This window comes from Cervus elaphus, chromosome 19 (genome assembly GCF_910594005.1).
Source record: "Cervus elaphus chromosome 19, mCerEla1.1, whole genome shotgun sequence".
Lineage (NCBI taxonomy): Eukaryota > Metazoa > Chordata > Mammalia > Artiodactyla > Cervidae > Cervus > Cervus elaphus.
Genome location: NC_057833.1, coordinates 38,291,338 through 38,315,171, shown reverse-complemented (window position 1 = coordinate 38,315,171; position 23,834 = coordinate 38,291,338). Strand labels below are relative to the sequence as shown.

Below are 23,834 nucleotides of genomic sequence, written 5' to 3'. Positions count from 1 at the left end.
CCCGAGATGGAAGGGAGATTTTGCAGCTCTGACCCACTTGCCACAGGCTCGGACTGCACTCCCAGAGGGTCCCTTGTGCACGGTAACTTCCCTATGGGGAGGAGGAGGGAATGGAGATCAAGGAACCAGGACTCCTGCCCTCTCAGGAAATCCTGACTGACATCTCTCATAATGCCTGACACTCAGAATCAGAGAAGAGGATGGGGAAGAGGAAGCATAACATAATGTATGGCAGCAGGGGTGGGTCTTCCACAAAAGTTGCCAGTTCCTGGGGAGCACAGTCAGCTTATGTGCCCTGAGAGTTTTAGAGCGGGGGGAAGGTGTGGTTACTGCCTTTCTAGAGTTTGGGCTGTAATGGGGAAGACATAGCCAACTCCAGTAAGTGAGCATGAACCCAGCAGACACCAGAGACACTGGTATACCCCAAGAGATCCAGACTTTGTGGGGTCTTCTACCTCTCAAAAAACCTAGAGGACAGGGGCTGGTCATGATATCTTCTTTTTATTTCCCAGATTCCGACATACAGAATGCAGATAATGCCGCCAAAGCAGACGAGGCTTGTGCCCCTGATATGGGTGAGTCTCTGGGGGAGGAGCGGGAGGTACCTCATTCCTGGGGGCAGGGGGGAATCTGACTAGCAGTTTTGTCTCCATGTAACAGTATATCCTTGAACAGGTCTCATCTACTCAGAAGGGCAGGTCAGGCCTTCCGACAGCTCCTTAGCTGTTTACTTCTGATGGATCTGTCTAGCCAAAGGAGTGTGGGGGAAGGAGAATGTGTACAATGGGGGTTTTGGAGAAGGGGAGCAGAGAAAGAGAGCCAGAGCCAGAGAGTGTATTGTGAAGAAGTGGCTATAGGGCTGCGGTGGAGATGACTCTATCACGGAATGGCTAAGAGTGGGTAGGGCGAGAAGGTGAGAACATGCTTGGTTGATTTCCAACAATATTTGCATGCACTTGTTTGAACAAGTGGAGAGAAGCAAGAGGAAGCTGGCTAACATTCTTTTGATGATCCATTTGCCAGGCACCTGCTTTTATTGCATGTTTCACCTCGGCCTTTGTAATCACGCCCCTTCACACACTGAGCTGAGGCGTTAAGAGATTCCATACCACTGTGTGACTAGAGAGTCAACCCAGGATTGTTCAGACCCCAAGCTGCTGCTCTTTCCTACACTGAAAGAGGAAGCAGTGGTCTCTCCTGAGATGCCTAGACTAAGGTTTGTCTCCACGTAAAGGCACCAGTCTGCTGAGGTTCTAAGGGGATGATCAAGGCTGCACTCCCCCTGGGGCCACTGCCATCATGCCTGGCTGTCTGTGCACCAGCTCTTGGGTCATGATTGATGGAGAACCTTCCCGGGCACGTTTATCAAAGGGAGGCCATTTCTCCATTGACAGGCACTGTCCCAAGGGCAGAAGCTCTTGGAAAGAAAATATTATCCTCCTTGACCTCTGTTCTAAGATATAATACAAATTTCCTGGATACAATCCATTCAAGTTGGGTCAGACAATAAGACTATTGGCTAAGAATCTGGGCTTCAGAGGTAGAGTTCTTAGGTATGAGGCCAAGCTTTGACAATATCTATCTCTGTAACTTTGGGTATGTTTGGATCATGTCTTCGGGCCTCAGTTTCCCCATCTGTAACATGAGATGACAGTAAGTGTTAATATAGAGGTTAAGTGAGTTATGTGTATAAGATGCTTACAGTAGTGCCTGGAACAGAGTAAATGTTCAGCAATTATCATTCAGGTCACCTTCCAGAAGTCACCCTATTCTCAATTCATTGTGTCTGCCAAAATCTCTTTCAGTCTATACCCTCAGTCTCCAAATGTATCCACTGGGCATCCCCTTTTCATGGAAGGACCCTCAGGGACTGTGTCCTTCCTAGGTTGCTCTTGAACTAAGGGAGACAAACCTTTTTTCCCTTGCATTATTGTTTGGAAAAGATTGATACACATTGGTGAATTCCAGCTCTTAAGACATGCCCAGCAGATAAAGAATGCAGTTTTTAATGTATCTGTCTACTTACCTACCTGCCTAGCTATAGTCCATGGGGTCACAAAGAGTCAGACACAACTGAGCAACTAATACTTTCAAACCTACCTAGATACCTATCTATCTAAATACATACATACCTGGCAGGATAGATAAAAGATAATACAGAATGAGAACGACTGTAACAGGGACCTGGGATGAGAGAATTTCTTTAAGCAGATGCTACATGTAGGTCTGATCTTTTTTTCTAGTCATGGCAAAAAGGGCAACTAGAGGATTATAGAGGTTTCAATGTGTCACTGAAGGACTGATGAGATCAAAACTCACTCCAGATGGAAAGCAGAACATGGTTGGGAAAGGAGACTTGCCTCTGGACCATAAACTAATCAAATTCCAGGCTTCTCCTAGAGCTTCAGAAAGCAAAATTAGGAGCATCGCTGCATTCCTGAGGTCTTCACGGCCAGCAGCAGGGCAAGACTACAAAGTTTAGGCTCACCCACTCCTCTGCCTAGCATCTCACTCAGGCGTGCTAGGTCCAGGGCCCACTGGTCAGAATGGATAGGTCATAAATAAATCTTATGTGGAATAGAGAGGGCATTTTATGACATAAATCATTCTATTCTATGGTAGAAAGAAAAGCTTCAAACTGGGAGCTTTGAGATTCTAAACTCTCAGCAAGAAAATCAACTGAGAAAGCTGTCTTCTTCCTTACCCAGGCTCTTCGTCCAGAGATTTTCTTAGTCCAAGGATCTGGAACTTCAAGAGGAGCCTGAGAGAAGTTACATTTCATTCCCTGAGGTTCCAGATTGTCTGAACAGGGTTTTGTTTCCGTGGCTGAAGTTTCTAAGAACTTGGTGAGGGCTGTCATTGTGTGATATCTGAGAAAATATAACCAATGACAATAACAGGCGTTGGCTGGCTTATTTGACCGCCATGCTTATTTGCTATATTTGTTTCATTTTGAGTCTCAGAGTAACTTCCAGAGACTCTCTCCTGGAGAAGTGATTTGTCAGGGACTGTTTTCCTCTGCAGAGAGAATGCTAGCCTCCTGTGGTTCAGTCATGAAAGGGCAGTTATCTGACTGCTGGCCCAGTTATCTGACTGCTGGTACAACATTTTTTCATCTTTTGAGACTTGAGATTTTAAGTAGCAAATTCTTTTCCTGTTGGGCCACCTTCCACAAATGTCTTAATTAGATGCCCCTGTTCAGCAGAAACAAGAATGTAGGGACAGGTGGACACCGCAGAGAGGGGCCTCTGCCAGCAAGAAAGAGCCAAGTTCTGGAATCACTTTAGATCAGGCCATCTGTTGAAAATTTCACCCTTTTCCTGGTGCCCCAGCAGAAGCCAGAGGAAGAAACTTAATTCTCATTTGATATGGCCTATGTAGACCTACCAGATCAAGCTCCAAGCTCAGTTCTACAACCACCCACTTTAATTACTCATTCCTGGAGCCAGGTGGGGGCATGGCTGGATCCATAAGCATAGCAGAGAAGGCCTTTCACTGAGTCCAGAGGTCAGCTCAGGGCCTCGAGCAGCCTGTCCTTGTCAGAATGTCAGCTCAGGAAAGGCCGATCTCACCCCTTCCCGAATGCCCAGGACAAAATGGAATAAACAGCGTGAACTTCATTCTTCTGGTTTTTATTTGGTTCCTCAGGCAGTTGAGATGGTTCAGCAGCTTGGACTATTGGAGTCTCAAGGAAAATCCCTCCATTTTTTAATTTAAAGTAACACATTGTGAAAAAAAATTTTTCTAAGAATATGGGAAAACGAAAGAAACAACAAAATCATCTAAATCTTCCAATGCTATCTCTCACACACACACACACCCCTATCCTTGTAGGGGTCTTTTTTTTCCATAAATTTTTTCTAAAACTGGAATCAGATTGTATATATATGATTTTGAATCCAGATTTTTCATTTAGCATTATATTCAAAAACATTTTTCATGTCATTCACAACTTTTGTTAAACATCAATATTAATACAAGTCTGTCTTTTAACAGATGGAAGACTGAGGTTGGGTATGGGGAGTAAGCCTACTTGTACAAGATCACACATCATTTAGCACAAACCCAGGTTTCTGCTTCTAGTCTGGTATCCTTTCCACACTGCCCAACTGGAAGGCAAGAAGTAATGGAGAGACTTAGAAAGAAGGTGGAACAAGTCAGCTCTGCCCAGGAACCATCACTAAGAAGGGAGTGTGATGTGGCACCTGGATGGAACCTCTGTGCTCTGGAAGAGGGCAATCCCTGAGGGATGTGCTCAATGGCTGTGAGTTAGGGGTATTTCATGTAAGGTAGCATGAGCAGGTGGAACACCACTGGGACCGTATGCCACTCAATCCTCCTGCACCCCAGCATTTCCACTGCTGGACTGAATAATAGGCCAAACTGACTTAAACAATCCAGTCACAGCTCTGGTAACCAAAACGTCTTTGGAAAAGGATAATGTTGATGTTTTTAATTGAAGTATGGTTGATTTATAATATTGTGTTAGTTTCAGGTGTATAAAGTGATTCAGGTGTATATTTTTTCAGATTATTTTCTATTATAGGTTATTACAAGATACTGGATATAGTGTCCTGTGAGTGCATGTGTGCTAAGTCGCTTCAGTCATGTCCAACTCCTTGTGACCTTATGGACTATAGCCCACCAGGCTCCTATGTCCATGGGATTCTTCAAGCAAGAATACTGGAGTGGATTGCCATGCCCTCCTCCAGGGGATCTTCCCAACCCAGGGATGGAAACCACATCTCTTAGGTCTCCTGCATTGGCAGGCGGGTTCTTTACCACTAGCACCACCTGGGAAGCCCATAGTTTCCTGTACTATACAGTAAATCATCATTGCTTATCTGTTTTACATATGATAGTGTGTATCTCTTCATCCCCTCTCCTATTTATTCCTCCTTCCACTGCCTGTATTATTTTTTAGATTCCACAGATGAGTGATATCATATAATATTTCTCTTTCTCTGACTTACTTCACTTAGTATGATATTCTCTAGGTCTACCCACATAGCTGCAAATAGTATTATTTCATTCTTTTTAAATGGCTGAATAATATTCCATTATATATATACAAACCATATCCTCCTTACCCATTTATCTGTTGATGGACACTTAGGTTGCTTCCATACCTTGGCTATTGTAAATAGTGTTGCTATGAACATTGGGGTGTATGTGTCATTTCTATTTAGAGTTTTTGTCTTTTTCCAGAAGTGGGATTGCTGTATCATATGGTAGTTCTAGCTTTAGTTTTTTAAGGAACCTCCATACTTGTTTCCATAGTGGCTACAGAAATTTCCATTCCCACCAACAGTGTAGGAACGTTCCTTTTTTCCCATATATTCTCCAGCATTTATTATTTGTACAATTTTCAATGATGGCTCTTCTGACCAGTATGAGGTGATACCTCATTGTGACTTTGATTTCATTTCTCTAGTAATTAGCGATGTTGAGCTTCATTTCATGTGCCTATTGGTCATCTATATGTTTTCTTTGGAGAAATATCTATTTAGGTCTTCTGTCCAGTTATTGATTGGGTTCTTTTCATATTAAGTTGTATGAACTATTTGTATATTTTGCGCTTCCCTGGTGGCTCAGACAGTAAAGAATCTGCTTGCAATGCAGGAGAACCAGGTTCGATCTTTGGGTCAGGAAGATCCCCTGGAGAAGAAAATGGCAACCCACTCCAGTATTCGTGCCTGGAGAATCCCATGGACAGAGGAGCCTGGTGGGCTACAATCCATGGGGTCACAAAAACTTGGACACGGACTGAGTGACTAACACACACATTTGTCAAGTATTTTAAATATTAAGCTCTTGCTAGATACATCATCTGTCAGTATTTTCTCCTGTTCTATAAGTCATCTTTTCATTTTGTTGGTGGTGTCCTTTGCTATACAAAAACTTGTAAGTTGATTGTTATTTTATTTTTTCTTTTGCCTTGGAAAAATTATCTAAGAAAATACTGCTATGATTTATATCAGATAATGTTTTGCCTATGTTCTCTTCTAAGAGTTTTTATGGTGTCCTATTTTATATTTAGGTCTTCAAACCATTTTGAGTTTACTTTTGTATTTGGTGTAAGGGTATATTATAACTTTATTGATTTACATCTGGCTGTCCAGCTTTCCCAATACCATTTGCTGAAGAGACTATCTTTCTCCACTGTATATTCTTCTGTCCCTTATTGAAGATTAATTAGCTTCAAGTGAAGTGAAGTGAAGTTGCTCAGTCATGTTCCACTCTTTGCGACCCCATGGACTGTAGCCTACCAGGCTCCTCAGTCCATGGGGTTTTCCAGGCAAGAATACTGGAGTGGGTTGTCATTTCCTTCTCCAGAAGATCTTCCCAATCCAGGGACTGAACCTGGGTCTCCCTCATTGTAGGCAGATGCTTGACCATCTGAGCCACCAGGGAAGTCCTCAAGTATATGGGTTTATTTGGGGGCTCTCTATTCTGTTCCATTGATCTATACATCTGTTCTTGTGCCAATACCATGATGTTTGGATTACTGTACCTCTGAAGTCCTGGAGGGTTATGCCTCCAGCTTTGCTCTATTTCCTCAGGATTGCTTTGGCAATTCTGGGTCTTTTGTGGTTCCATCTAAGTTTCAGTATTATTTGTTCTAGTTCTGTAGAAAATGTCATGGGTAATTTGTTTAAAAAGTGAAAGTGAAGTTGCTCAGTCATGGACAGAGGAACCGGGGAGGCTGCAGTCCATGGGGTCGCAAAGAGTAACTTGTTAAGGATCACATTAAATCTATAGATTATTTTGGGTAGTGTGGTGATTTTAACAATATTAATTCTTCTAATCCAAGAGCATGGGGTATCTTTCCATTTCTTTGAATCATCTTTGGTTTCCTTTATCAATGTTTTATAGTTCTTACCTCCTTTGTTAGGTTTATTGCTAGGTTTTTAATTGCAATTTTAAATGGGATTTAAAAAATTTTTTCTCTTTCTGATGTTTCATTTTTAGTGTAAAAAATGCAACAAATTTCTGTGTATTAATTTTTTTATCCTGCTACTTTGCCAAATTCATGTATTAGTTCTTATAGGTTTTGCATGAAGCCTTTAGTGTGCTCTATGTAGAGTACTGGGCTTCCCAGGTGGCTCAGTGGTAAAGAATCTGCCTGCCAATGCATGAGGCTCAGGAGACATGGGTTTGATCCCTGGGTCAGGAGGATCCCCTAGAGAAGGAAATGGCAACCCACTCCAGTATTCTTGCCTGTGGAATCCCATGAACAGAGAATCCTGGCAGGCTTCAGTTTGTGGGATTACAAAACAGTTGGACATGACTGAGTGACTAAACAACAACAACAATGTAATAAACTATTACATTATCTGCACATAATTTTGTTTTAAAACAGCTTTGTTGAGGTACAATTGGCATAAAATGAATTATACACATTTAAAATGTACAGTTAGTAAGGTTTATGTCTGTATTCATCAATAAAATCAGCACATATCAATATAATGAAGTTATTCATGAACCTCAAAAATTTCCTTAATAGTCCTTTTCTCACACCCTCCTTATGCGTCCACTTCCATTTCTATATAGCCACTGATCTGCTTGTGGTCACTATAGACTAGATTGCATTTTCTAGATTTTATATGAATAGATTGATACTGTATGTACTTTTTTCCATCTGGCTTCTTTCATCAAGCATAATTTAAAAATTCATCCATGTTGCTGGGTATATCAATAATTAGTATGCTTTTATTGCTGACTAGTATTTTCGTATACAGGTAGATATTCCACAATTTGTTTATCCATTAATTTATCAATGGACATTTGGGTTATTTCCAGCTTTGGGCTATTAAAACTAAAGTGAATATTCATATACAAGTCTTTATACAGACAGCTTTCATTCCTTTTGAGTAAAGACCAGGAAGTAGAATGTTTAGGAGTATTATGTGGTCTTAATGACTTGACCTCTTTATCATTATGAAATGACTCTCTTTATCCCTAGTAATATTCTTTGTTTTGAAATTTGTGTGATAAGTGTGAGTCGTTCAGTCGTGTCCAACTCTTTGTGACCCAATGAACCCACCAGGCTCCTCATAACTGATAAAACCACCTTAGTTAACTAGTGTTACTATAGTATATCTTATTTCATTCTTTCAATGTATTTGTGTCTTTATATTTAAATTGACTTTCTTATAGAAAGCATGTTTGGGGATCTTATTTTTTAATCCATTCTGACAATATCTGCCATTTAGAGTTTTAGAACATTTACATTTACTGTGATAATTGATGTAATTAGGTTTACAACTACTATATTGCTTTTTTTTTTTCCATTCTCTTCTTTTATTCCCATTTTCTCTTTTTTCTGAATACTTTTAAATTAATCGAATTTTTTATGATTTTACTTTATCTCCTTTTTTATCTTAGTTGTTTTAACTATGACAGTGTACCTTCAAGTAGTAGTATTTCATTTTGCATATACTGTAAGAAATTTACAACAACATACTTCTATTTCTCCAGGTCTTTGTGCTTTTTTACTTCTACATGTTGTAAACAATACAACATGTTGTTATTGTCATAGTTAGCTATCTTTTTAAAAGATTTAGTTAATAAGAAAAATATTCTTTATATTTATCTACATGGTTTACTAGTTTTAATGCTTATCATTCTTGTGTGCAAATCCAGGTTTCCATAGATTGTAATTCTTGTAAAAAGATTTCCTTTACCATTTTTTGTAATGTAGTTCTATATAACTTGTACATTTGAAAAGTTCTTTATTTAGCCTTTTTTTCCTAAAGATATTTTGCAGAATCAAGAATTCTAATTTGACAGGTTTTTTTCTTTTAATACTTTTTTAAAGATGTTGTTCCACTGGCTACTTGCTTGCTTTGTTTCCAGTAAGAAAACTATAGTCATTCTTATCTTTGTTTTTCTCTATATCAGGTGTTTTTTCTCTGGTTTCTTTTTTTATTTTCTATCACTGATTTTAATCAATTTGATTTTGGTGTTCCTTGGTGTAGTTTTATATATTTCTTATGTTTGGGTTTCATTGAGCATCTTGTGTCTGAGATTCTATAGTTTTTATCATGTAACAAATCTGGGAAAATATCAGCCATTATTTCTTTAATATTTTTCTGCTCCTGACTCCTCTTTAAGTATTCCAATTACATGTTTGTTTGACTACTTGAAGTTGTCCAACAGCTCACTGGTATGATACTTTTTTTTTTTAATATAGTCTTTTTGGCTAGTTTCTGTTGCAGTGCTTCAAATTCACTAATCTTTCCTTCTGCAGTATCTAATCTGCTGTTAACACGGCTCAGTATATTTGTATTTTTCATTTAACATCATATCTAGACACTTGATGTGAACATCATAAAATATCTTTCATATCTCTACTTAACATGTTCAATCTTTCCTCCAGCTTCTTGGATATACAGAATGTAGTTATAGTAACTGTTTTAAAGTTTTTGTATCATATCATCTGTATCATTCTGGATATATTTCAGTAGATTTTTCTCATTATTATTATTCATACTTGCTTTGTATACATGGCAATATCTTATTGAATGCCAGTCTTTGAAATTTTTACAGTGTTGGTACTAGGTATTTTTGTGCTCCTATAAATATTCTTGAGCTTTGTTTTGGGATACACTTAGGTTTACTTGGAAATAGTTTGACCTTTAGGGGTCAAGCTTTTAAAGCTTTGTCGAATAGGACCAGGGAGGCATTTTCTCTGGGGCTAATTTTTCCCAGTTATCAAGGCAAAACTCTTCTGAGTACTCTACTTAATGGTTCATTAATTATAGGAGGTTTCTATTTTGATTGCTGGAAATAGACTGTATGCCTGGTTCCCTGTGCAGTCCGGGGATTTTTCCCTCTCATCTGGATTCCTTCCGCAGCCTCAGGTAGTTTCCTTTCACACGTGTGCTGATCACTACTCAGATGAGTAATTGAGGGAACTCCCAGCCAGTTACTTAAAAGGACCTTCTGCAGAGACAGCTGGAGTTCCCTCTGAGCAGCTGCCTCCCCTCCAGGGCTCTGCTCTGTGAATTCCACCCACCCTGAGCTCCCCAGACTTCCAGCTGCATCTCTGCAACTCACAGAGATTTCCAGGACCTCCCTGGGCTTCCCTCCTTGTGCCACAGTCTAGAAACTTTCCAGTCAGTAAGACGTGGCATTTGCAGGCATCACCTCAATTGTTTCCCACTCTTGGGATCACTCTTTGGTGCTGGCCATATTCAGTGTCCTATGAACCATTGTTTTGTATCTTTTGTCCAATTTTTTAGTTGCATCAGTAGGAGAGTAAAACTGGTCCCTCTTATTCCAACTTAGTTGGCGTGGAAGTCACTATAATAGTGTTTTATTGAATGAATAATTTGAGGATATAATAGTAACTTGAGCTACCTAATACAAAGACTTTTTCACATTTGTCTTATATAAGTTTTTCCATAACTTTAACTCCAGTGAGATTTTAGTACTTCTGTTGCACATGTAATTTCATAGCAATTTCCTCCATCTCACTATCCTTGTTTTTATTTCATCCTGTTGTGTTTTCATCTCAATTTGCTCACCCCTGAGGCTTTCTACTCCTGTTTAATAGAGGTTGCACCTTCTTGCAATCTACTGAGTGTCCTGCCCAGTAAGAAATCATTTCCAGAGATATGTTCCCCTGAGATTTCAGGATAAAACTTCCTTTCCTTGGTTTGCAGCTCTGTTTCATGGATTCCATCATGGTGTCTTCATAGGGCCCTTTGTGCCATACAGAGTATGTCAACGAGTATGTCATACTCTGAGTATGTCAGAGTATGTCTTTTGGTCTCATCCACTGTCCATCTGGGTGATGGGTAATTACCTTCTCAAGCCACAGCTAACCTCTAGGATCTGGAAGGTTTTCATCTAGCACAGCCCTGTTGGCCTGAGATGAACTGTTTGCCATTGCTTGGCATTTTGCTTCTCTAAATAGTGTACTGGCGGCATTGCTTTCCCCAGCAGGTATTACTATCGAGGTTGTCACTCCCTCTGCTTATGCCTTCAAAACCCTGTTACATGGTAGTACAACACTTAGGTTGCATTTTCCAGTACCAGTCTTCCTTTTACTGTTTCCTGTGGTCTTTGTGAGTTGTACCCCTTTATTCAGTATTAAGATCATGGATGTGAAGAGGGTGGGGAAAGAGAGATAGCCCTAAAAGTGCCTCAAAAAAGTATAATTCACACAGTAAAATATAGGTATCTGGTTTTCTGGTTAGTATTAATGTTAATAACATCATATTTCTTAACCAGAGGACAAAGAAATGGTTTTCCTATTTATTAGTACTAGTCTAGTCACTTGGTCGTGTCTGACTCTGTGACCCCGTGGACTATAGATCCCAGGCTCCTCTGTCCATGGAATTTTGCAGGCAGGAATATTGGAGTGGGTTGCCATTTCCCCCTCCAGAGGATCTTCCCAACCCAGGGATTGAACCCAGGTCTCCTGCATTCCAGGCATATTTACCATCTGAGCCACCAGGGAAGCCCTTTCCTACCTACAAGAATGAAAAGAAGGAAAATTTCAGAGGGAAAACTTACTCTACTCCTGTGGTATATTGAGTCACTTTCTGCACTTTCTTTATGCTACTGATTAGGCTTTCAGTAAGTGAAAATTCTTCCTAGTTTCTGGAAATTAGCTGATTGTTGATCCCAGTTTTCTCTTTTGAACTTTCATCTTTTTTATTTGTCTTTAAATGCACTTGAGAAGAAAATTGTAAAGGGGTATGTTGGTGTATAACCAATAGTCTGGATTTTTAGAGTCCCAGCTAAAATTACCTCTTTGATGTATTCCCCAAAAATTAAGCTAAATGACATTTACCTGATTGATATTACTAAAATTCACTGTCATCTTTTCTAAAAATTCACATAGCATAAGGGACTTTCTTATACGGCTATAGACTCTTTAAAGGGTCAGGATGCAGTTCATTCAAAAAGTATGAAGCTTACAAACTAGATTTCCAGGACCTCTGATTTAATCATATCTTTTTTATTTGATCAAAAGCATCATCCGTACCTTTGAAGACATTTATATAAAATTCTTGCCTCTTCCATGAAAAGAATGGGGCAACAAGGGTTTCATATTTACTAAACCTTGTGTCCTTGGATGCTTTCATTTTGCATGATGCAGAAACAAAGATCACTGCTAACAACCAAGCAGCTGCGACCCCTGTGGGAAACCTCGTTGCTCAGTCTTCAGGCTCAGAAGCCCCCATAGTCTACCTGAAGGATGTCGTGTGTTACCTGTCCCTACTGGAGTCGGGGAGACCTCAGGATAAGCTAGAGTGTAAGTACGTGCCCTGTCAAGGGGCTTTGACTGTTTCTAGAGGAAGACCTAGTGTCCTATCCATCCTAAGCAGGCTGAGGTTGATCTGGGATCCTGGGGGTGGGTCCTGCCCCCTTGAGGGAGGTCTTCTGCCCTGTCACCAGTAGTGACATAAACATTTCCTAGGATCTACCCTGGAACACAGTATGAGTTGTGTGGGGTGGGGGTGCATTTGACACCTTGGTATTGAGAATCCAGATCTGGAAAGGGAAGGGGTCTTTAAAAGAGGTGAAGAATCCCTTTCTCTGCTTGCAGGATTTCCTGAAAGCCTCTAATCAGAAAGCTGCTGCCTCCCCTTAGAAGATTTTTCAAGGGAAGATTTGCAACATCTGTCTTCCTTCCCCTGTTCCATGCCCAGGCAATTCTTTAACTATGAGGAATCCTTTTTTTTCTTGAGACATAACCAACCTCTCCCTTGTTAAAGCTTATTTCTGTGTCTTCACCCATCCCAATCCAAGTGTTTTGGCCTCTAGAGAAAGAAGACTAGTTAATTAAGGGAGTTGAGCTTGGTTTTAAAAACAAGCTTCAGAAGGAGAATAACAGCAGAAAGGGAAGCCCACAAAGTGCAGTCTCGCAGACAATCACTTTGGAGACGGTCTCGCTGGCCTCTGCGAGCCTACAGGCAAACTTTAAAACAGGTTATAGGTAGGTCTTCTTTAAAAATATATATTATTTTGGTTTCTCTTAGGATCTTAGGAGACACTAAGGGAAAAGCATACACATTATAGCAAAAGTTAGAATTCCAGTCAACGATCAGAATAGTCAACGAAATAAACATTAGCAAGGAGAAGTCTGGCAGAGGTTAATCCTTGCCAAAAACAAGATGAAACATTTGCTCATTAACCGAGCTTAATATCTACCCCACAGGTTTAAAGTATTAATAATTGCCAGTCTTAAATGATAATTTGGAAGCAAATGTACCAGATTTCTGTTTGTACTGACTAACGTTAAAAGGGAAATGTCAAATTATTTCCCACATTCGGTTGGATTTGAGGCATTGTATTTGTTCATAACTACCAGAGAGAATATGGCAGACTCTTCATATGAGTGTCTCTCAGACTGAGTCCTGTAATAGTGATAAAAAGAAACTAATTTTAAGAACTTTTTCTTATAGAAAAATTTAAATACAGATAAAAGTAGAGAATTCAAAGAACTTCCCTATATCCATCAACCACCTTCAACAATTACCAGCTTCTGGTCAGTTGTGTTTTATTTATACCTCCTATTCATTTTTTCTGCACCAGATTATTTTGAAGCCAATTTCAAACATCATATAATTTCATTTGTAAATATCTCAGTATGTATCTCTGAAATATGACTTTTCATTAAATATAATCACAACACTGTTATCACATCTAAAGAAAATGATTCCTTACTATTTTCAAACATTCAGTTTTCATTATTTTCAGTATTCATTGTTTTCCCATCATGGGAAACAATTCAAACGTTGTTTATTCAAATTGGAGGTTCAAGTAAAGTCCATACACTGCCATTGGTTACTATGTTGACTGTTTGCGTATTTTTTTCCCTGAAATTTTTTGTTGCAGAAACTTGGTCATTTGTCCTTAAAGTTTTCTTTAATTAAGTCAAATAAATTCAAATCATCTCAGATTTTAGTGATTGAAACCAAGTTAAACCTTTTAAAAAAATAACGGGGTGTGTGTGTGTGTGTGTGTGTGTGTGTATAGGAAATGATAGGCTGAAATTCCACCTATTATCAATGTAATAAAAAAAAGCTCAACATCGAACATCTCATTTTTGCTAAGCACTTTAAATGCACTATTAACCTCACAGTAACCCTAGAAAAGTGACACGATTTTTGTCATATATCTATATACATGTATATAGATATATGTATCATTTTGTCATTTATATATAAGAAAGCATGGAAAAGTTAAATGACTTGCCCAAGGCCATGCTTCTTTTTTTTTTTTTTTTTTTGGTAGGTTTTTTTTTTTTTTTAATTTAATTTTTTTTTTTTTATTAGTTGGAGGCTAATTACTTCACAACATTTCAGTGGGTTTTGTCATACATTTATATGAATCAGCCATAGATTTACACGTATTCCCCATCCCGATCCCCCCTCCCACCTCCCTCTCCACCCGATTCCTCTGGGTCTTCCCAGTGCACCAGGCCCGAGCACTTGTCTCATGCATCCCACCTGGGCTGGTGATCTGTTTCACCATAGATAGTATACATGCTGTTCTTTTAAAACATCCCACCCTCACCTTCTCCCACTGAGTTCAAAAGTCTGTTCTGTATTTCTGTGTCTCTTTTTCTGTTTTGCATATAGGGTTATCGTTACCATCTTTCTAGATTCCATATATATGTGTTAGTATGCTGTAATGTTCTTTATCTTTCTGGCTTACTTCACTCTGTATAATGTATATAATCCTTAAAAAAAGGATGCTTGCTCGTACTTCCTTGTTCTACTCCTCATAGTAGGACCAAAGTGGGCTCCACATTAGAGCCACCTGGGCCCAGAGTGTTTCTGACTGGGACATTCAGAGGAGCCACAAAGAATTGGAAGCCCATGACCCTACTTTTAAATAACTTAAACTCCAACCAGAGACACACCACTGTATACACAAGGTCCTGAGACATAAAACATGTAGAAGGAAGTGACAACACAAGGGCAGATTAACAAATTAACCGGAGTGCTGTGACCCTGTGGGTACATCCCGAGAGGTCCAGAGTAGTTACATGAGCGAAGGGTCTGTCAGTGGAGGCTCCACGGAAAATGCTGGCACGAGGGAACATTTCAAAGGATAGGAAGGAAATGAAGACATTTTCAGCTCTGCTCCCCACCCTTCTTACTACTGAGACCACAGACAGAATCTCTACCTTTTAGATTAATTAAACAGCAAGTTTCCAAATCTCATAAATGAACATTTAGTCCTTTCCTCAAAATTCATTCCCAAATCTTTCTTTTCCTCCATCACTCCTGTACAGTTAGAACATGGCAGAGGATGTTTCTGAATCACATGTTGACATTTTAGAAAAAGAAATACAGTAGCTTCTATAACAGTAACTACTTCATAATATTATTGAGGATTAAATAGTAATAATGATAGGTACATAAGATGATATACATATTAAATGCCATATATAAATATTTATTAATGAAAGAAAATAAAAATAACATCTGTTGAGTGCTTTCTACATTCCAGGCACTATAGATTCTGGTGTATCATTTATGTGTTAGTCTTCATTTGAAAAAAGACTTAGGGTAAAGAAATTATTTTCATCTCCGTCTTACAGATGAAGAAATTGAATCTAAAGAAGATAAATGACTTATTTGATGTGCTCAAGGTGGTAGGACAGGGCCATGGTCTGAAACTGTCTAACTTCACACCCTTCCTATGGGCAGTGGAAGCGGTGCCCCATCTGTCACTCCAGCGTCTGCCCACCACCAGCAGGGCATCTGCTTTGCGTTGTGTTCCCATGATGCTGAGAGGTGTGAATGCTCCATAGGGAATCACACTCAGGATCCAGATCTCATCAGCCACAGAGTTATTGCTCAGACAGTCCTAGAAGCCAGGTGGCTTGGTTCTCCTCCCTCTTCCCACCCTCTCTGTAAGGAAGCAGACTCTGTGGCTTGGAGGGTGGGTTAGCTGGCTGTAACAGACTGTGCCCCAGTGATGGTCAGAACTGACCTAAAAACTGGCATCAAAGTCTCAGCCCATCCCTGGTGCCTGGAAGACCTCCTCAAGCCTCGCCTTTGTGTTTCTTGCAGTCATGTTTCGTCTCTATGATTCAGATGAGAATGGTCTCCTGGACCAAGCGGTAAGTGCTCCAAATATTCCTCCAAGATCCAAGAAAGGGGAGAGGGGAGCAGGTGAAGGGAGAGTTCAAAAACTCCCAGTTCCACCATCATCAGAATAGCTGTGTCTCAATATGAGCTGCAGAGATGAATAGAAGCCCCCTCTTTCTACATCCAAAGAGCTGGGCCAGAGGAGAGTGAATGCCAGCTTTCTTTTTCATTCCAGAAGCCCAAATTGCAAAATCTCAGATTGGGGAGATGTAAAATCTAGCTAACTTCCCAGGTGGTTCAGAAATTCCCCCTTCAGTTTCCTGCTGAAGTTCCAGAGTGGAGGAAAGGAGGTGGGGAGAGGCAGTGAGACCAGGGCAGGAAGACAGGAAGAAGGCAGGTAACTTCTGGTGAGCATGGCCATCACCCTTGCCTTCTTCTCATATCCTAGGCACTAGCACTAGGAGTCTCGCTGTATCTTCTCTAAGCACATCATCCCATCCCACCAAACCTGGGAAAGCCTGAGTCTTGCCCCCACCTTCTCTCAGGAAGAAGCAGGAATAGGGTGGGGATCATAGGGTGAGAAGAAGGGCAGAAAAGGAAAAAGGCAGAGAGTGGAGAAGGCAGATAGAATCAGACAGGTCCTGTTCTCATGACTGGCAGGGTCAGAGATGGGATGCATTCCCAGAAAGGCTCTGAGGTTGAAGTGCATGGAGCTGAGACAGCCCAGAGGGAGGAAGAAAGGGAAGCAGTCCACTAGACCAACTGCCTCATCCAGGTTCCCCCTCAACCCCAGATGGTCTTAATGGGATCCCTATAGCCACATTTCAGTGCTGTGGGTTGGATCATGCAAGGGAACCATCGGAGAATCGTGGACACTTAAAACATTTGTTTAACACCCATTGATTATCTCGTATATGTCAGGCACTGGTCTAAGCCCTGGGGATGTATCAGTGAGCCAATGGAAAGAGATGCAGGTCCTCATAATGCTTTCATTCTAACGAAAACACACACACTGCAAAGTGTAGTCAAGTATGTGTTAAATATACATGTGTGCTGCTGCTGCTGCTAAGTCGCATCAGTCGTGTCCGACTCTGTGCCACCCCATAGATGGCAGCCCACCAGGCTCCTCCACCCCTGGGATTCTCCAGGCAAGAATACTGGAGTGGGTTGCCATTTCCTTTTCCAATACATGTGTGCTAGAGGAAGACAAAGAAGGGAAAGGAAGTGTTGGATGAGCTTCAGTTTTAGCAAGAGGAGCTAAGGAAGGACTCCCTGAGGGAAGGACATCTGAGCAGATACTTGAAGGATTTGAAGGGAGTGAGTCATGGGGAAGCGCCTTCCAGGCAGAGGGAGCAAGGGCACAGGTCCTTGAGGGGTGCCTGGAATGTCAGCAGATTAAGGAGGAGGCAAGAATGAGTGGAGCAGGAGGGGTGAACAGATGAGGTCAGAGAAGTAATGAGAAGGGACAAGATATCTGCAAAGCATTCTCAAGCCTTAAAGGTGATTACAAGGGTTTTCTCTGGAGAAGCGGAGAACCATTGCAGTTTCTGAGCAGACGAGTGACATGATTGACTTAGGTCCTCATAGAGTCTCTCTAGCTGCTGTGTTGAGTCTAGACTGTAGGAACATAGGCAGGGATACCAGTTGGGAGGCTGTAAAAATAAGCAAGACAAATGATGGTAACTTGCCTTAGGGTAGCAGCATTGCAGGTGGTGAGAAGTGGTTAAATTCTGGATCTGTTTGGAAGGTACCATTGGTGGACTGAAGCAAGTCTCAGAATAGTTCTCTGTCTCTCAACTTCCCACCAAGACCCCTTGGCAGTTGGATATCCAGACTCTTTGTGAACACTCCCAGTAATGGAGAATTCACCTGTTACCTTAAAACAGCCAATCCACTGCTGAGGATGATGTTAGAGAGGGCATCTTTCCGGCAACAAAGCCTCTAGTCCACCAGGGAAATTTTCAGTACCAAACTCGATTCTGCCCTTCTCTCCCCTCCCCCAACCCAATGGTGAGGTCAAAATAGGCCAACCTTCAACTCCTCCCTCCCTCTGTCCCTCAGCTTATTTCTGCCTGCTATAGCTGACCAGCAGAGTACCAGTTGTACACAGTTCAGCTCAGTTCAGTCTCTCAGTCGTGTCCGACTCTTTGCAACCCCATGAACCGCAGCACGCCAGGCCTCCCTGTCCCTCACCAACTCCTGGAGTCCACCCAAACCCATGTCCATTGAGTCGGTGATGCCATCCAACCATCTTGTCCTCTGTCATCCCCTTCTCCTCCTGCCCCCAGTCTTTCCCAGCATCAGGGTCTTTGGCCTTCAAGTATTTGAATATCTGACCACACCTTCCCTAAAATCTTCTCCAAGCTCCAATTTCCTAATTTCTACAGTATTTCTGGTAAAACAGATTTAACTATCCACTCTAGTCAAGCTCTAGTTTGGCAATGTCATTCTTAAAATATGGCGTAGAATTGAACCTGCCCCTCCAGGACTCTAAGTATCCATATGAGGAGAACTCATTCTTCCTGAAATCTGCCCACTCTGCTTCCTGAAAATGCCAACCTATTTACACAGCTCTAGATCAAGTCTAATTCTCCAATTCAGAATCACATTGTTTGCTCACATTGAATCTTGGACCCTGCTAGATTCACAAGCTCTTTTCCACTGGAATATCTGCTGAACTCTGTTCCCACCTTACTGCCCACTTCCTTACCCCCACCTACTGCCTCATCTGCAGTTTTGCAGTGGGCTATTTTCTAATTTAAATGAGATACAATGTTAAAATCCCTGTTGGGTTTTAACTTGCTTATGTTGATCCAGCATTCTGTCTGGTGAAAGTAACACCTTTAACCTTTGCTTTAGTTCTCCAACCCATGTGCCCAAATCAACTTTATTATGAATATCCTAGATGGTACCCTAAATGTGCAAATGCTTCCTCAGTCCAGTGTGTTTCCGTGGGACTCTCGGGGCACTAATTCATTAGCATCCAGCAATTCTGTGAAGTTTTAGATAGAGCCTGGCCTTGGTACCAAACAAAAGGCTCACTCATTAGAGAAGCATAGCCTTCATGAATTTCCTGTTTCAGGAGTCCCAGACCCAGGGCTGGACTTGATACAAAGGATACAAAGGAGATGCCAAAAAGAATCTGAATCATAGTGCCTGAGAAAGGACCAACCCAGTGGCCCTACATCCAGCTGAAACTGACCCCCAGAGGGTACAGATGAATCCCAAGTTGCTAACACTGTGGGAATGAGGTGTGGGAAAAGGGGGAGGGAAGAAGTGCCTTGGTTTGTAAGTATTTTTAGGAGCCGTGATCACAAAGGAGGAGGAAACAGGGGAAGAATAAAGCGCAGAATAGGGGAAGGAAGGTGGGTTTAGGAGGTCAGTGTTCAGTGAGCTTTCTGCATACCTCTGGCTTATCCACGGTCTGTGCTTCTTGTGAGCTTTGTGGTCAAGGCAGAAATAAAGAGCAGAAACAAACAGTGAGCTCATGATGAAATGCCAGTGTGTTGTACCAGCTGCTTCTCACACGACACCCTGCCCATCTTCCCACAGGGTTTGATTTTGACTCTTGCTCTTGGAAACACATCTTCAGTTGGTTTCTCTCCTTGGTGTTTTCTAGGAGATGGATCGTATTGTCAGCCAGATGCTGCACATTGCCCAGTATCTCGAGTGGGATCCCACGGAGCTAAGGCCTGTGAGTTTCCAACAGCCTGGGGTGACTTCCCAGTGAGCTTCTAAGATAAGAGTGGGACTTGAAAAAACACGTTTGTTTACTGTAGAGTGTCTCTCAGACTCATCTTCTTAGAGGTGGCTCCTTTGGGGTCCTACACCTCCTTGACCTCCCACTTCTCTGATAGGAAAAGTTAGAGGTAACGGGGAATAGTGTAGACTAATTCAAATAATAATACCTGATAATACCCCCTTGCTGAATTTTTATAACAGGAGTTCATAGGTCAGAGAATTTAGAGCTAGAAAGAAATTCAAAGTTATTTCTCAGTCATCAGATAATAATAATTATTACATTGGGGACTCCCATGAGACCAATATTATGTTTGGCATTTTGTATACATTTTCTCTAATCTTTGCTACCAGGCTGCAAGCACAGCAATGCTAGTTTTGTTTTGCAGATGGGCAAAGCAGATAAACAGAGTCCAGGTGGCTTGCTTAAGGGCACACAGGTCTGGGAAGAGCCAAGCTTGGACCTCTGTTCTCCTCACCCCAGTTTGCTCCCTCACTGCTCTCTACTCACTCTGACTTGGAGAGAAAGGGGTAAAACACAAGAAAACTCAGAACAAAAGAGAAAGGAAAGGGTGGGGGCGGGCAGAGAAGTCGGGAGTGAAAGAGGACAATTGCTTCTCTACGGATTCACAGATACTGAAGGAGATGTTACAAGGGATGGACTACGACCGGGACGGCTTTGTGTCTCTTGAGGAGTGGGTCCACGGAGGGATGACCACCATCCCATTGCTGGTCCTCCTGGGCATGGACGACTCTGTAAGTTGCACACTTGAGGTCCAAGACCCCTCGCCTTTCAGAAACAACAGGTTCCATGTGGAAGTTAATATCCTTGGTTTTTGTCCTGGACTTCCCAATGGATACCTCATATGCTCCAGACCAGCCCCAAAGTCATCTCTTTTTTACCTGTTAGTGCCTGAAACATGTTCATTCATTTGACAAACATTTACTAAATTATTACTAAATAAATATACTGTTCTGAGGACTGAGAGGAGACGCAGATATCATATTCACCCACCTGAAACTTCTGTTCAACCACACAAAGGACAAAAAATTTTCAGGGAAGAATTCCATCTTTTCTCAAAATTAGCTGTAAAAATGCTAAGAAAGTTTGGGAAGAAAGAAACAGGGAGGGAGGGAAGGAAAGGAAAGGAAAAATACTGATCTTATTTAGCAATCAGAATAACCAGATAAGGTAGATTTTTTTTTTTACCCGTTTATACAGATGGAAAATTGAGATTCTGAGTCTGAAGATGAAAGAGAGGAGCCAGCATTTATGTGTACCTGACTCTAAAGAACCTGCACTTTTGAACACCCCACACTTAAGAGTGAGAACAGTGGAAGAAACTTTGCCTGACTCTAAAGGATGCATGGGATTTTGATACCCCATTCTTGAGATAAAGATCAAGTGAAATGACCTAGGATATTTGATCTGGTTCTCAATAATGGGTATGGTTTGGCTGGTAGAAGAGAGTTTGCAGGCAGAAGAGCTTGGTCAAAAACCCATGTGAAAGAAAGTTCAGGGTGTGTTAGAGAAACCTCCCAATATTTATGTGAAGCACTGGCATCTGACCTGGTCTGCTCATTTACCATGAAAAATAGCTTCCATGCATGAGGTAGGGAAGGTTAGAACTAGGAATGCAAATGGCAGCATTAGCATTTACCAGTATGGCCACATGGGTTGTAAACAACACCTGTTTGAGATTACTGAAATGGCATAGAGAGGGACAGAAGAGAAGGTTCAGCTAGGTTGGCCTCTAGCTGACATTGTTGCCCGTGAAATGTCCATCTGACAGTTCTGCAGTTTAGGACTAAGAATCCTGCAATTATCTCATAGCATGTTTAGGTCTTTCCATGTACTAATAGAAATCAATGAACCAGGAACTCCTTTATCCTTAGAGCCCTAGGTCAGAGCTGGAAGAGAATTTGGTGATCCCTGGTCTAACCCTTTTTTTTTTTTCATACTGAGGACTAGAGAAGTAAAGGCACTTGCGGTTGGTCACACACCTAATTGGTACCAGAGACCATCCTCCACATTCAGTAACAGCACACTTCTCATGCAGTGATGAGAACCTACTGTGTGCATGAACCCACATGAGCTAGGACTTGGGGGAGCCCAGATAGGTATGGTATACTTTCTGCTGTTAAGGTTCAAGATGATACCTGAATCAAAGTAGTTCTGCTTTAGTGTTGTTCTAACACACCAGGTTTTGGTTTTTTTTTTTTTCCTTTTCTCTAAAACATAAGAATAGAGATGGGACTTTTTAATCACAAAGAACCAATTTCTACTTCTGTTTCTTAGGTGGGACTTGCTGAGTCCAAGGTGCCACCAACTCTTTGTTTGGGTTCTACTTTTTATGGCTGGAAGAGGAAGAGACATTATTTCTCCAACGTTCTCCCCAGTGTCTCCCCCCCGATGCCAAATGAACCTTGTATAAAACCATACTTTACATCAGGAATAATGCAAACAAAAAGCAAAAGTGCATTTGGTTTTCATGAATCAAAAGTTTTACGTGTTCATTTGAAAATATGCACTATATTGTATGTTTTTACACTTAATAATTAGAGTTCTAGGGAAAACATTCCTCGATGTCTTGTAAGTCACAGTGCTTGTTTGGCTTTTATCAAAACCCGCTTATGGCCACTGAGAAGTCTGGAGCTCTCTGAATGGGATAAATGAGAAACAATCTGTCTCCAAGGAGCTGTAGGCTCAGCATAAAACCTGGTGTACAGGACTCTCAAACACTGCAGCCTCCAATGTGCAAAAATAAAAGAACCACATGATGGTGCTGTAACTCAAGCAGAAATGTTACTTATTCCAAGTCAAGGTCCTTTTGATTCTTACCCTCCTCTGTCTGTGAAAACAGTATCTGAGAAAGGGAGAGTCAGCTAATTAATTTTGCTCACAAAGGTATTTTTAGGTCAGATGACCATCCTTTGGGCTGGGTCTGCTAAGAATACTGTAATTTCCCTTTTGTCCATGAAGGAAAACCCTGGTTGGTGGAGATATAAGAAGAAACATGGATTTGTAAGCAGTATGACCACTGGCTTGGCTCAGTCACTTAATATTTGTGTGGTCTTGGACTGTTTATCTGACTTCTATGAGTCTCTGCTTCTTCATTTCTAGAATAGGTATACATCTACCTCCTCACATGTAAGAAAACACTCTTTACTTATTTTTGTGTTCCCTAATGCCTAGTGCAGAGTAAGAACTTAATAAAAGTTTTCATTTTTCACTTATATTTCATTTAGTTTTTATAAAAATCCCTTTTGGTCAATGTTTGTCAAAAGAATGAATGAATCTGTCTTTTAGTGAATCATTTAATCAATTAATGAACCCATTTACTAAAGTAGAAACCATTAGATGATAGGGCTTTAATTCTATAAAACTCAGGTTTTGGAAGAAGCAGGGTTTTGAGGTGGTAAGAAAAAAGCATATTCTGGCCCCAGGAGGAGACCAGCATTTGAAAAAGCACATGAGCTTCTCTAGAGACCATTAGGAGAGGAGTCGAGCACAGGAATGGGTCTGGCCACCATGGCCAGCCCAAACCAGAGGGGCCAGAAATAAGTAGGTTTCAGTCCAGCACGTTGGACTCCATGTACCTGACTCTCGATCATTACGAGCTTACAGTACTTTTTTTTTTCCTTTTTTTTTTTTTTTTTTTACTACCCTTAAGATCAGCCCAAGAATGTTACTCTTTTGATGGAGTCTATGACAAAAGTTCAAGGACACTATACATGGAGGGACGCTTCTGAAACCACAGTCTCCAGTGAGGCTGTGCTCCCAGGGGCTAGAAGGTGGGAACTTTGGTGTCTGGGAAGGTGTGTGATTATGTCAGGCTTGGCCTATCTGGTGAATAAGGATGAATTTGCTTCTGAGCCAAGCCAGGGGGAAAGGATTTAACCCTCTCTGTCTCTTTGCTATTTTTTTCTATGTACAGAAAGTTTGATGAGAGGAGTACAGTATTTTTACTAAGCTAAGTTTTTTCCTGATTATAAAACTAGTACCTCCTCACTGTAAAAAATTTGCCAAAT

At 41.1% G+C, this 23,834-nt stretch overlaps 1 protein-coding gene across 3 annotated transcripts in view; it reads left to right on the top strand.

The window, feature by feature from the left end:
* DGKG (diacylglycerol kinase gamma) overlaps positions 1-23,834 on the top strand; it is a 218,151-nt gene that overhangs the window by 70,132 nt on the left and 124,185 nt on the right. For all 3 annotated transcript variants that reach the window (XM_043874877.1, XM_043874876.1, XM_043874875.1), the window contains exons 5-9: positions 513-575; positions 12,116-12,271; positions 16,047-16,096; positions 19,684-19,758; positions 20,436-20,558. In XM_043874877.1, coding sequence (XP_043730812.1) covers positions 513-575; positions 12,116-12,271; positions 16,047-16,096; positions 19,684-19,758; positions 20,436-20,558 — 467 coding nt within the window. The remainder of the gene's footprint in view (positions 1-512; positions 576-12,115; positions 12,272-16,046; positions 16,097-19,683; positions 19,759-20,435; positions 20,559-23,834) is intronic.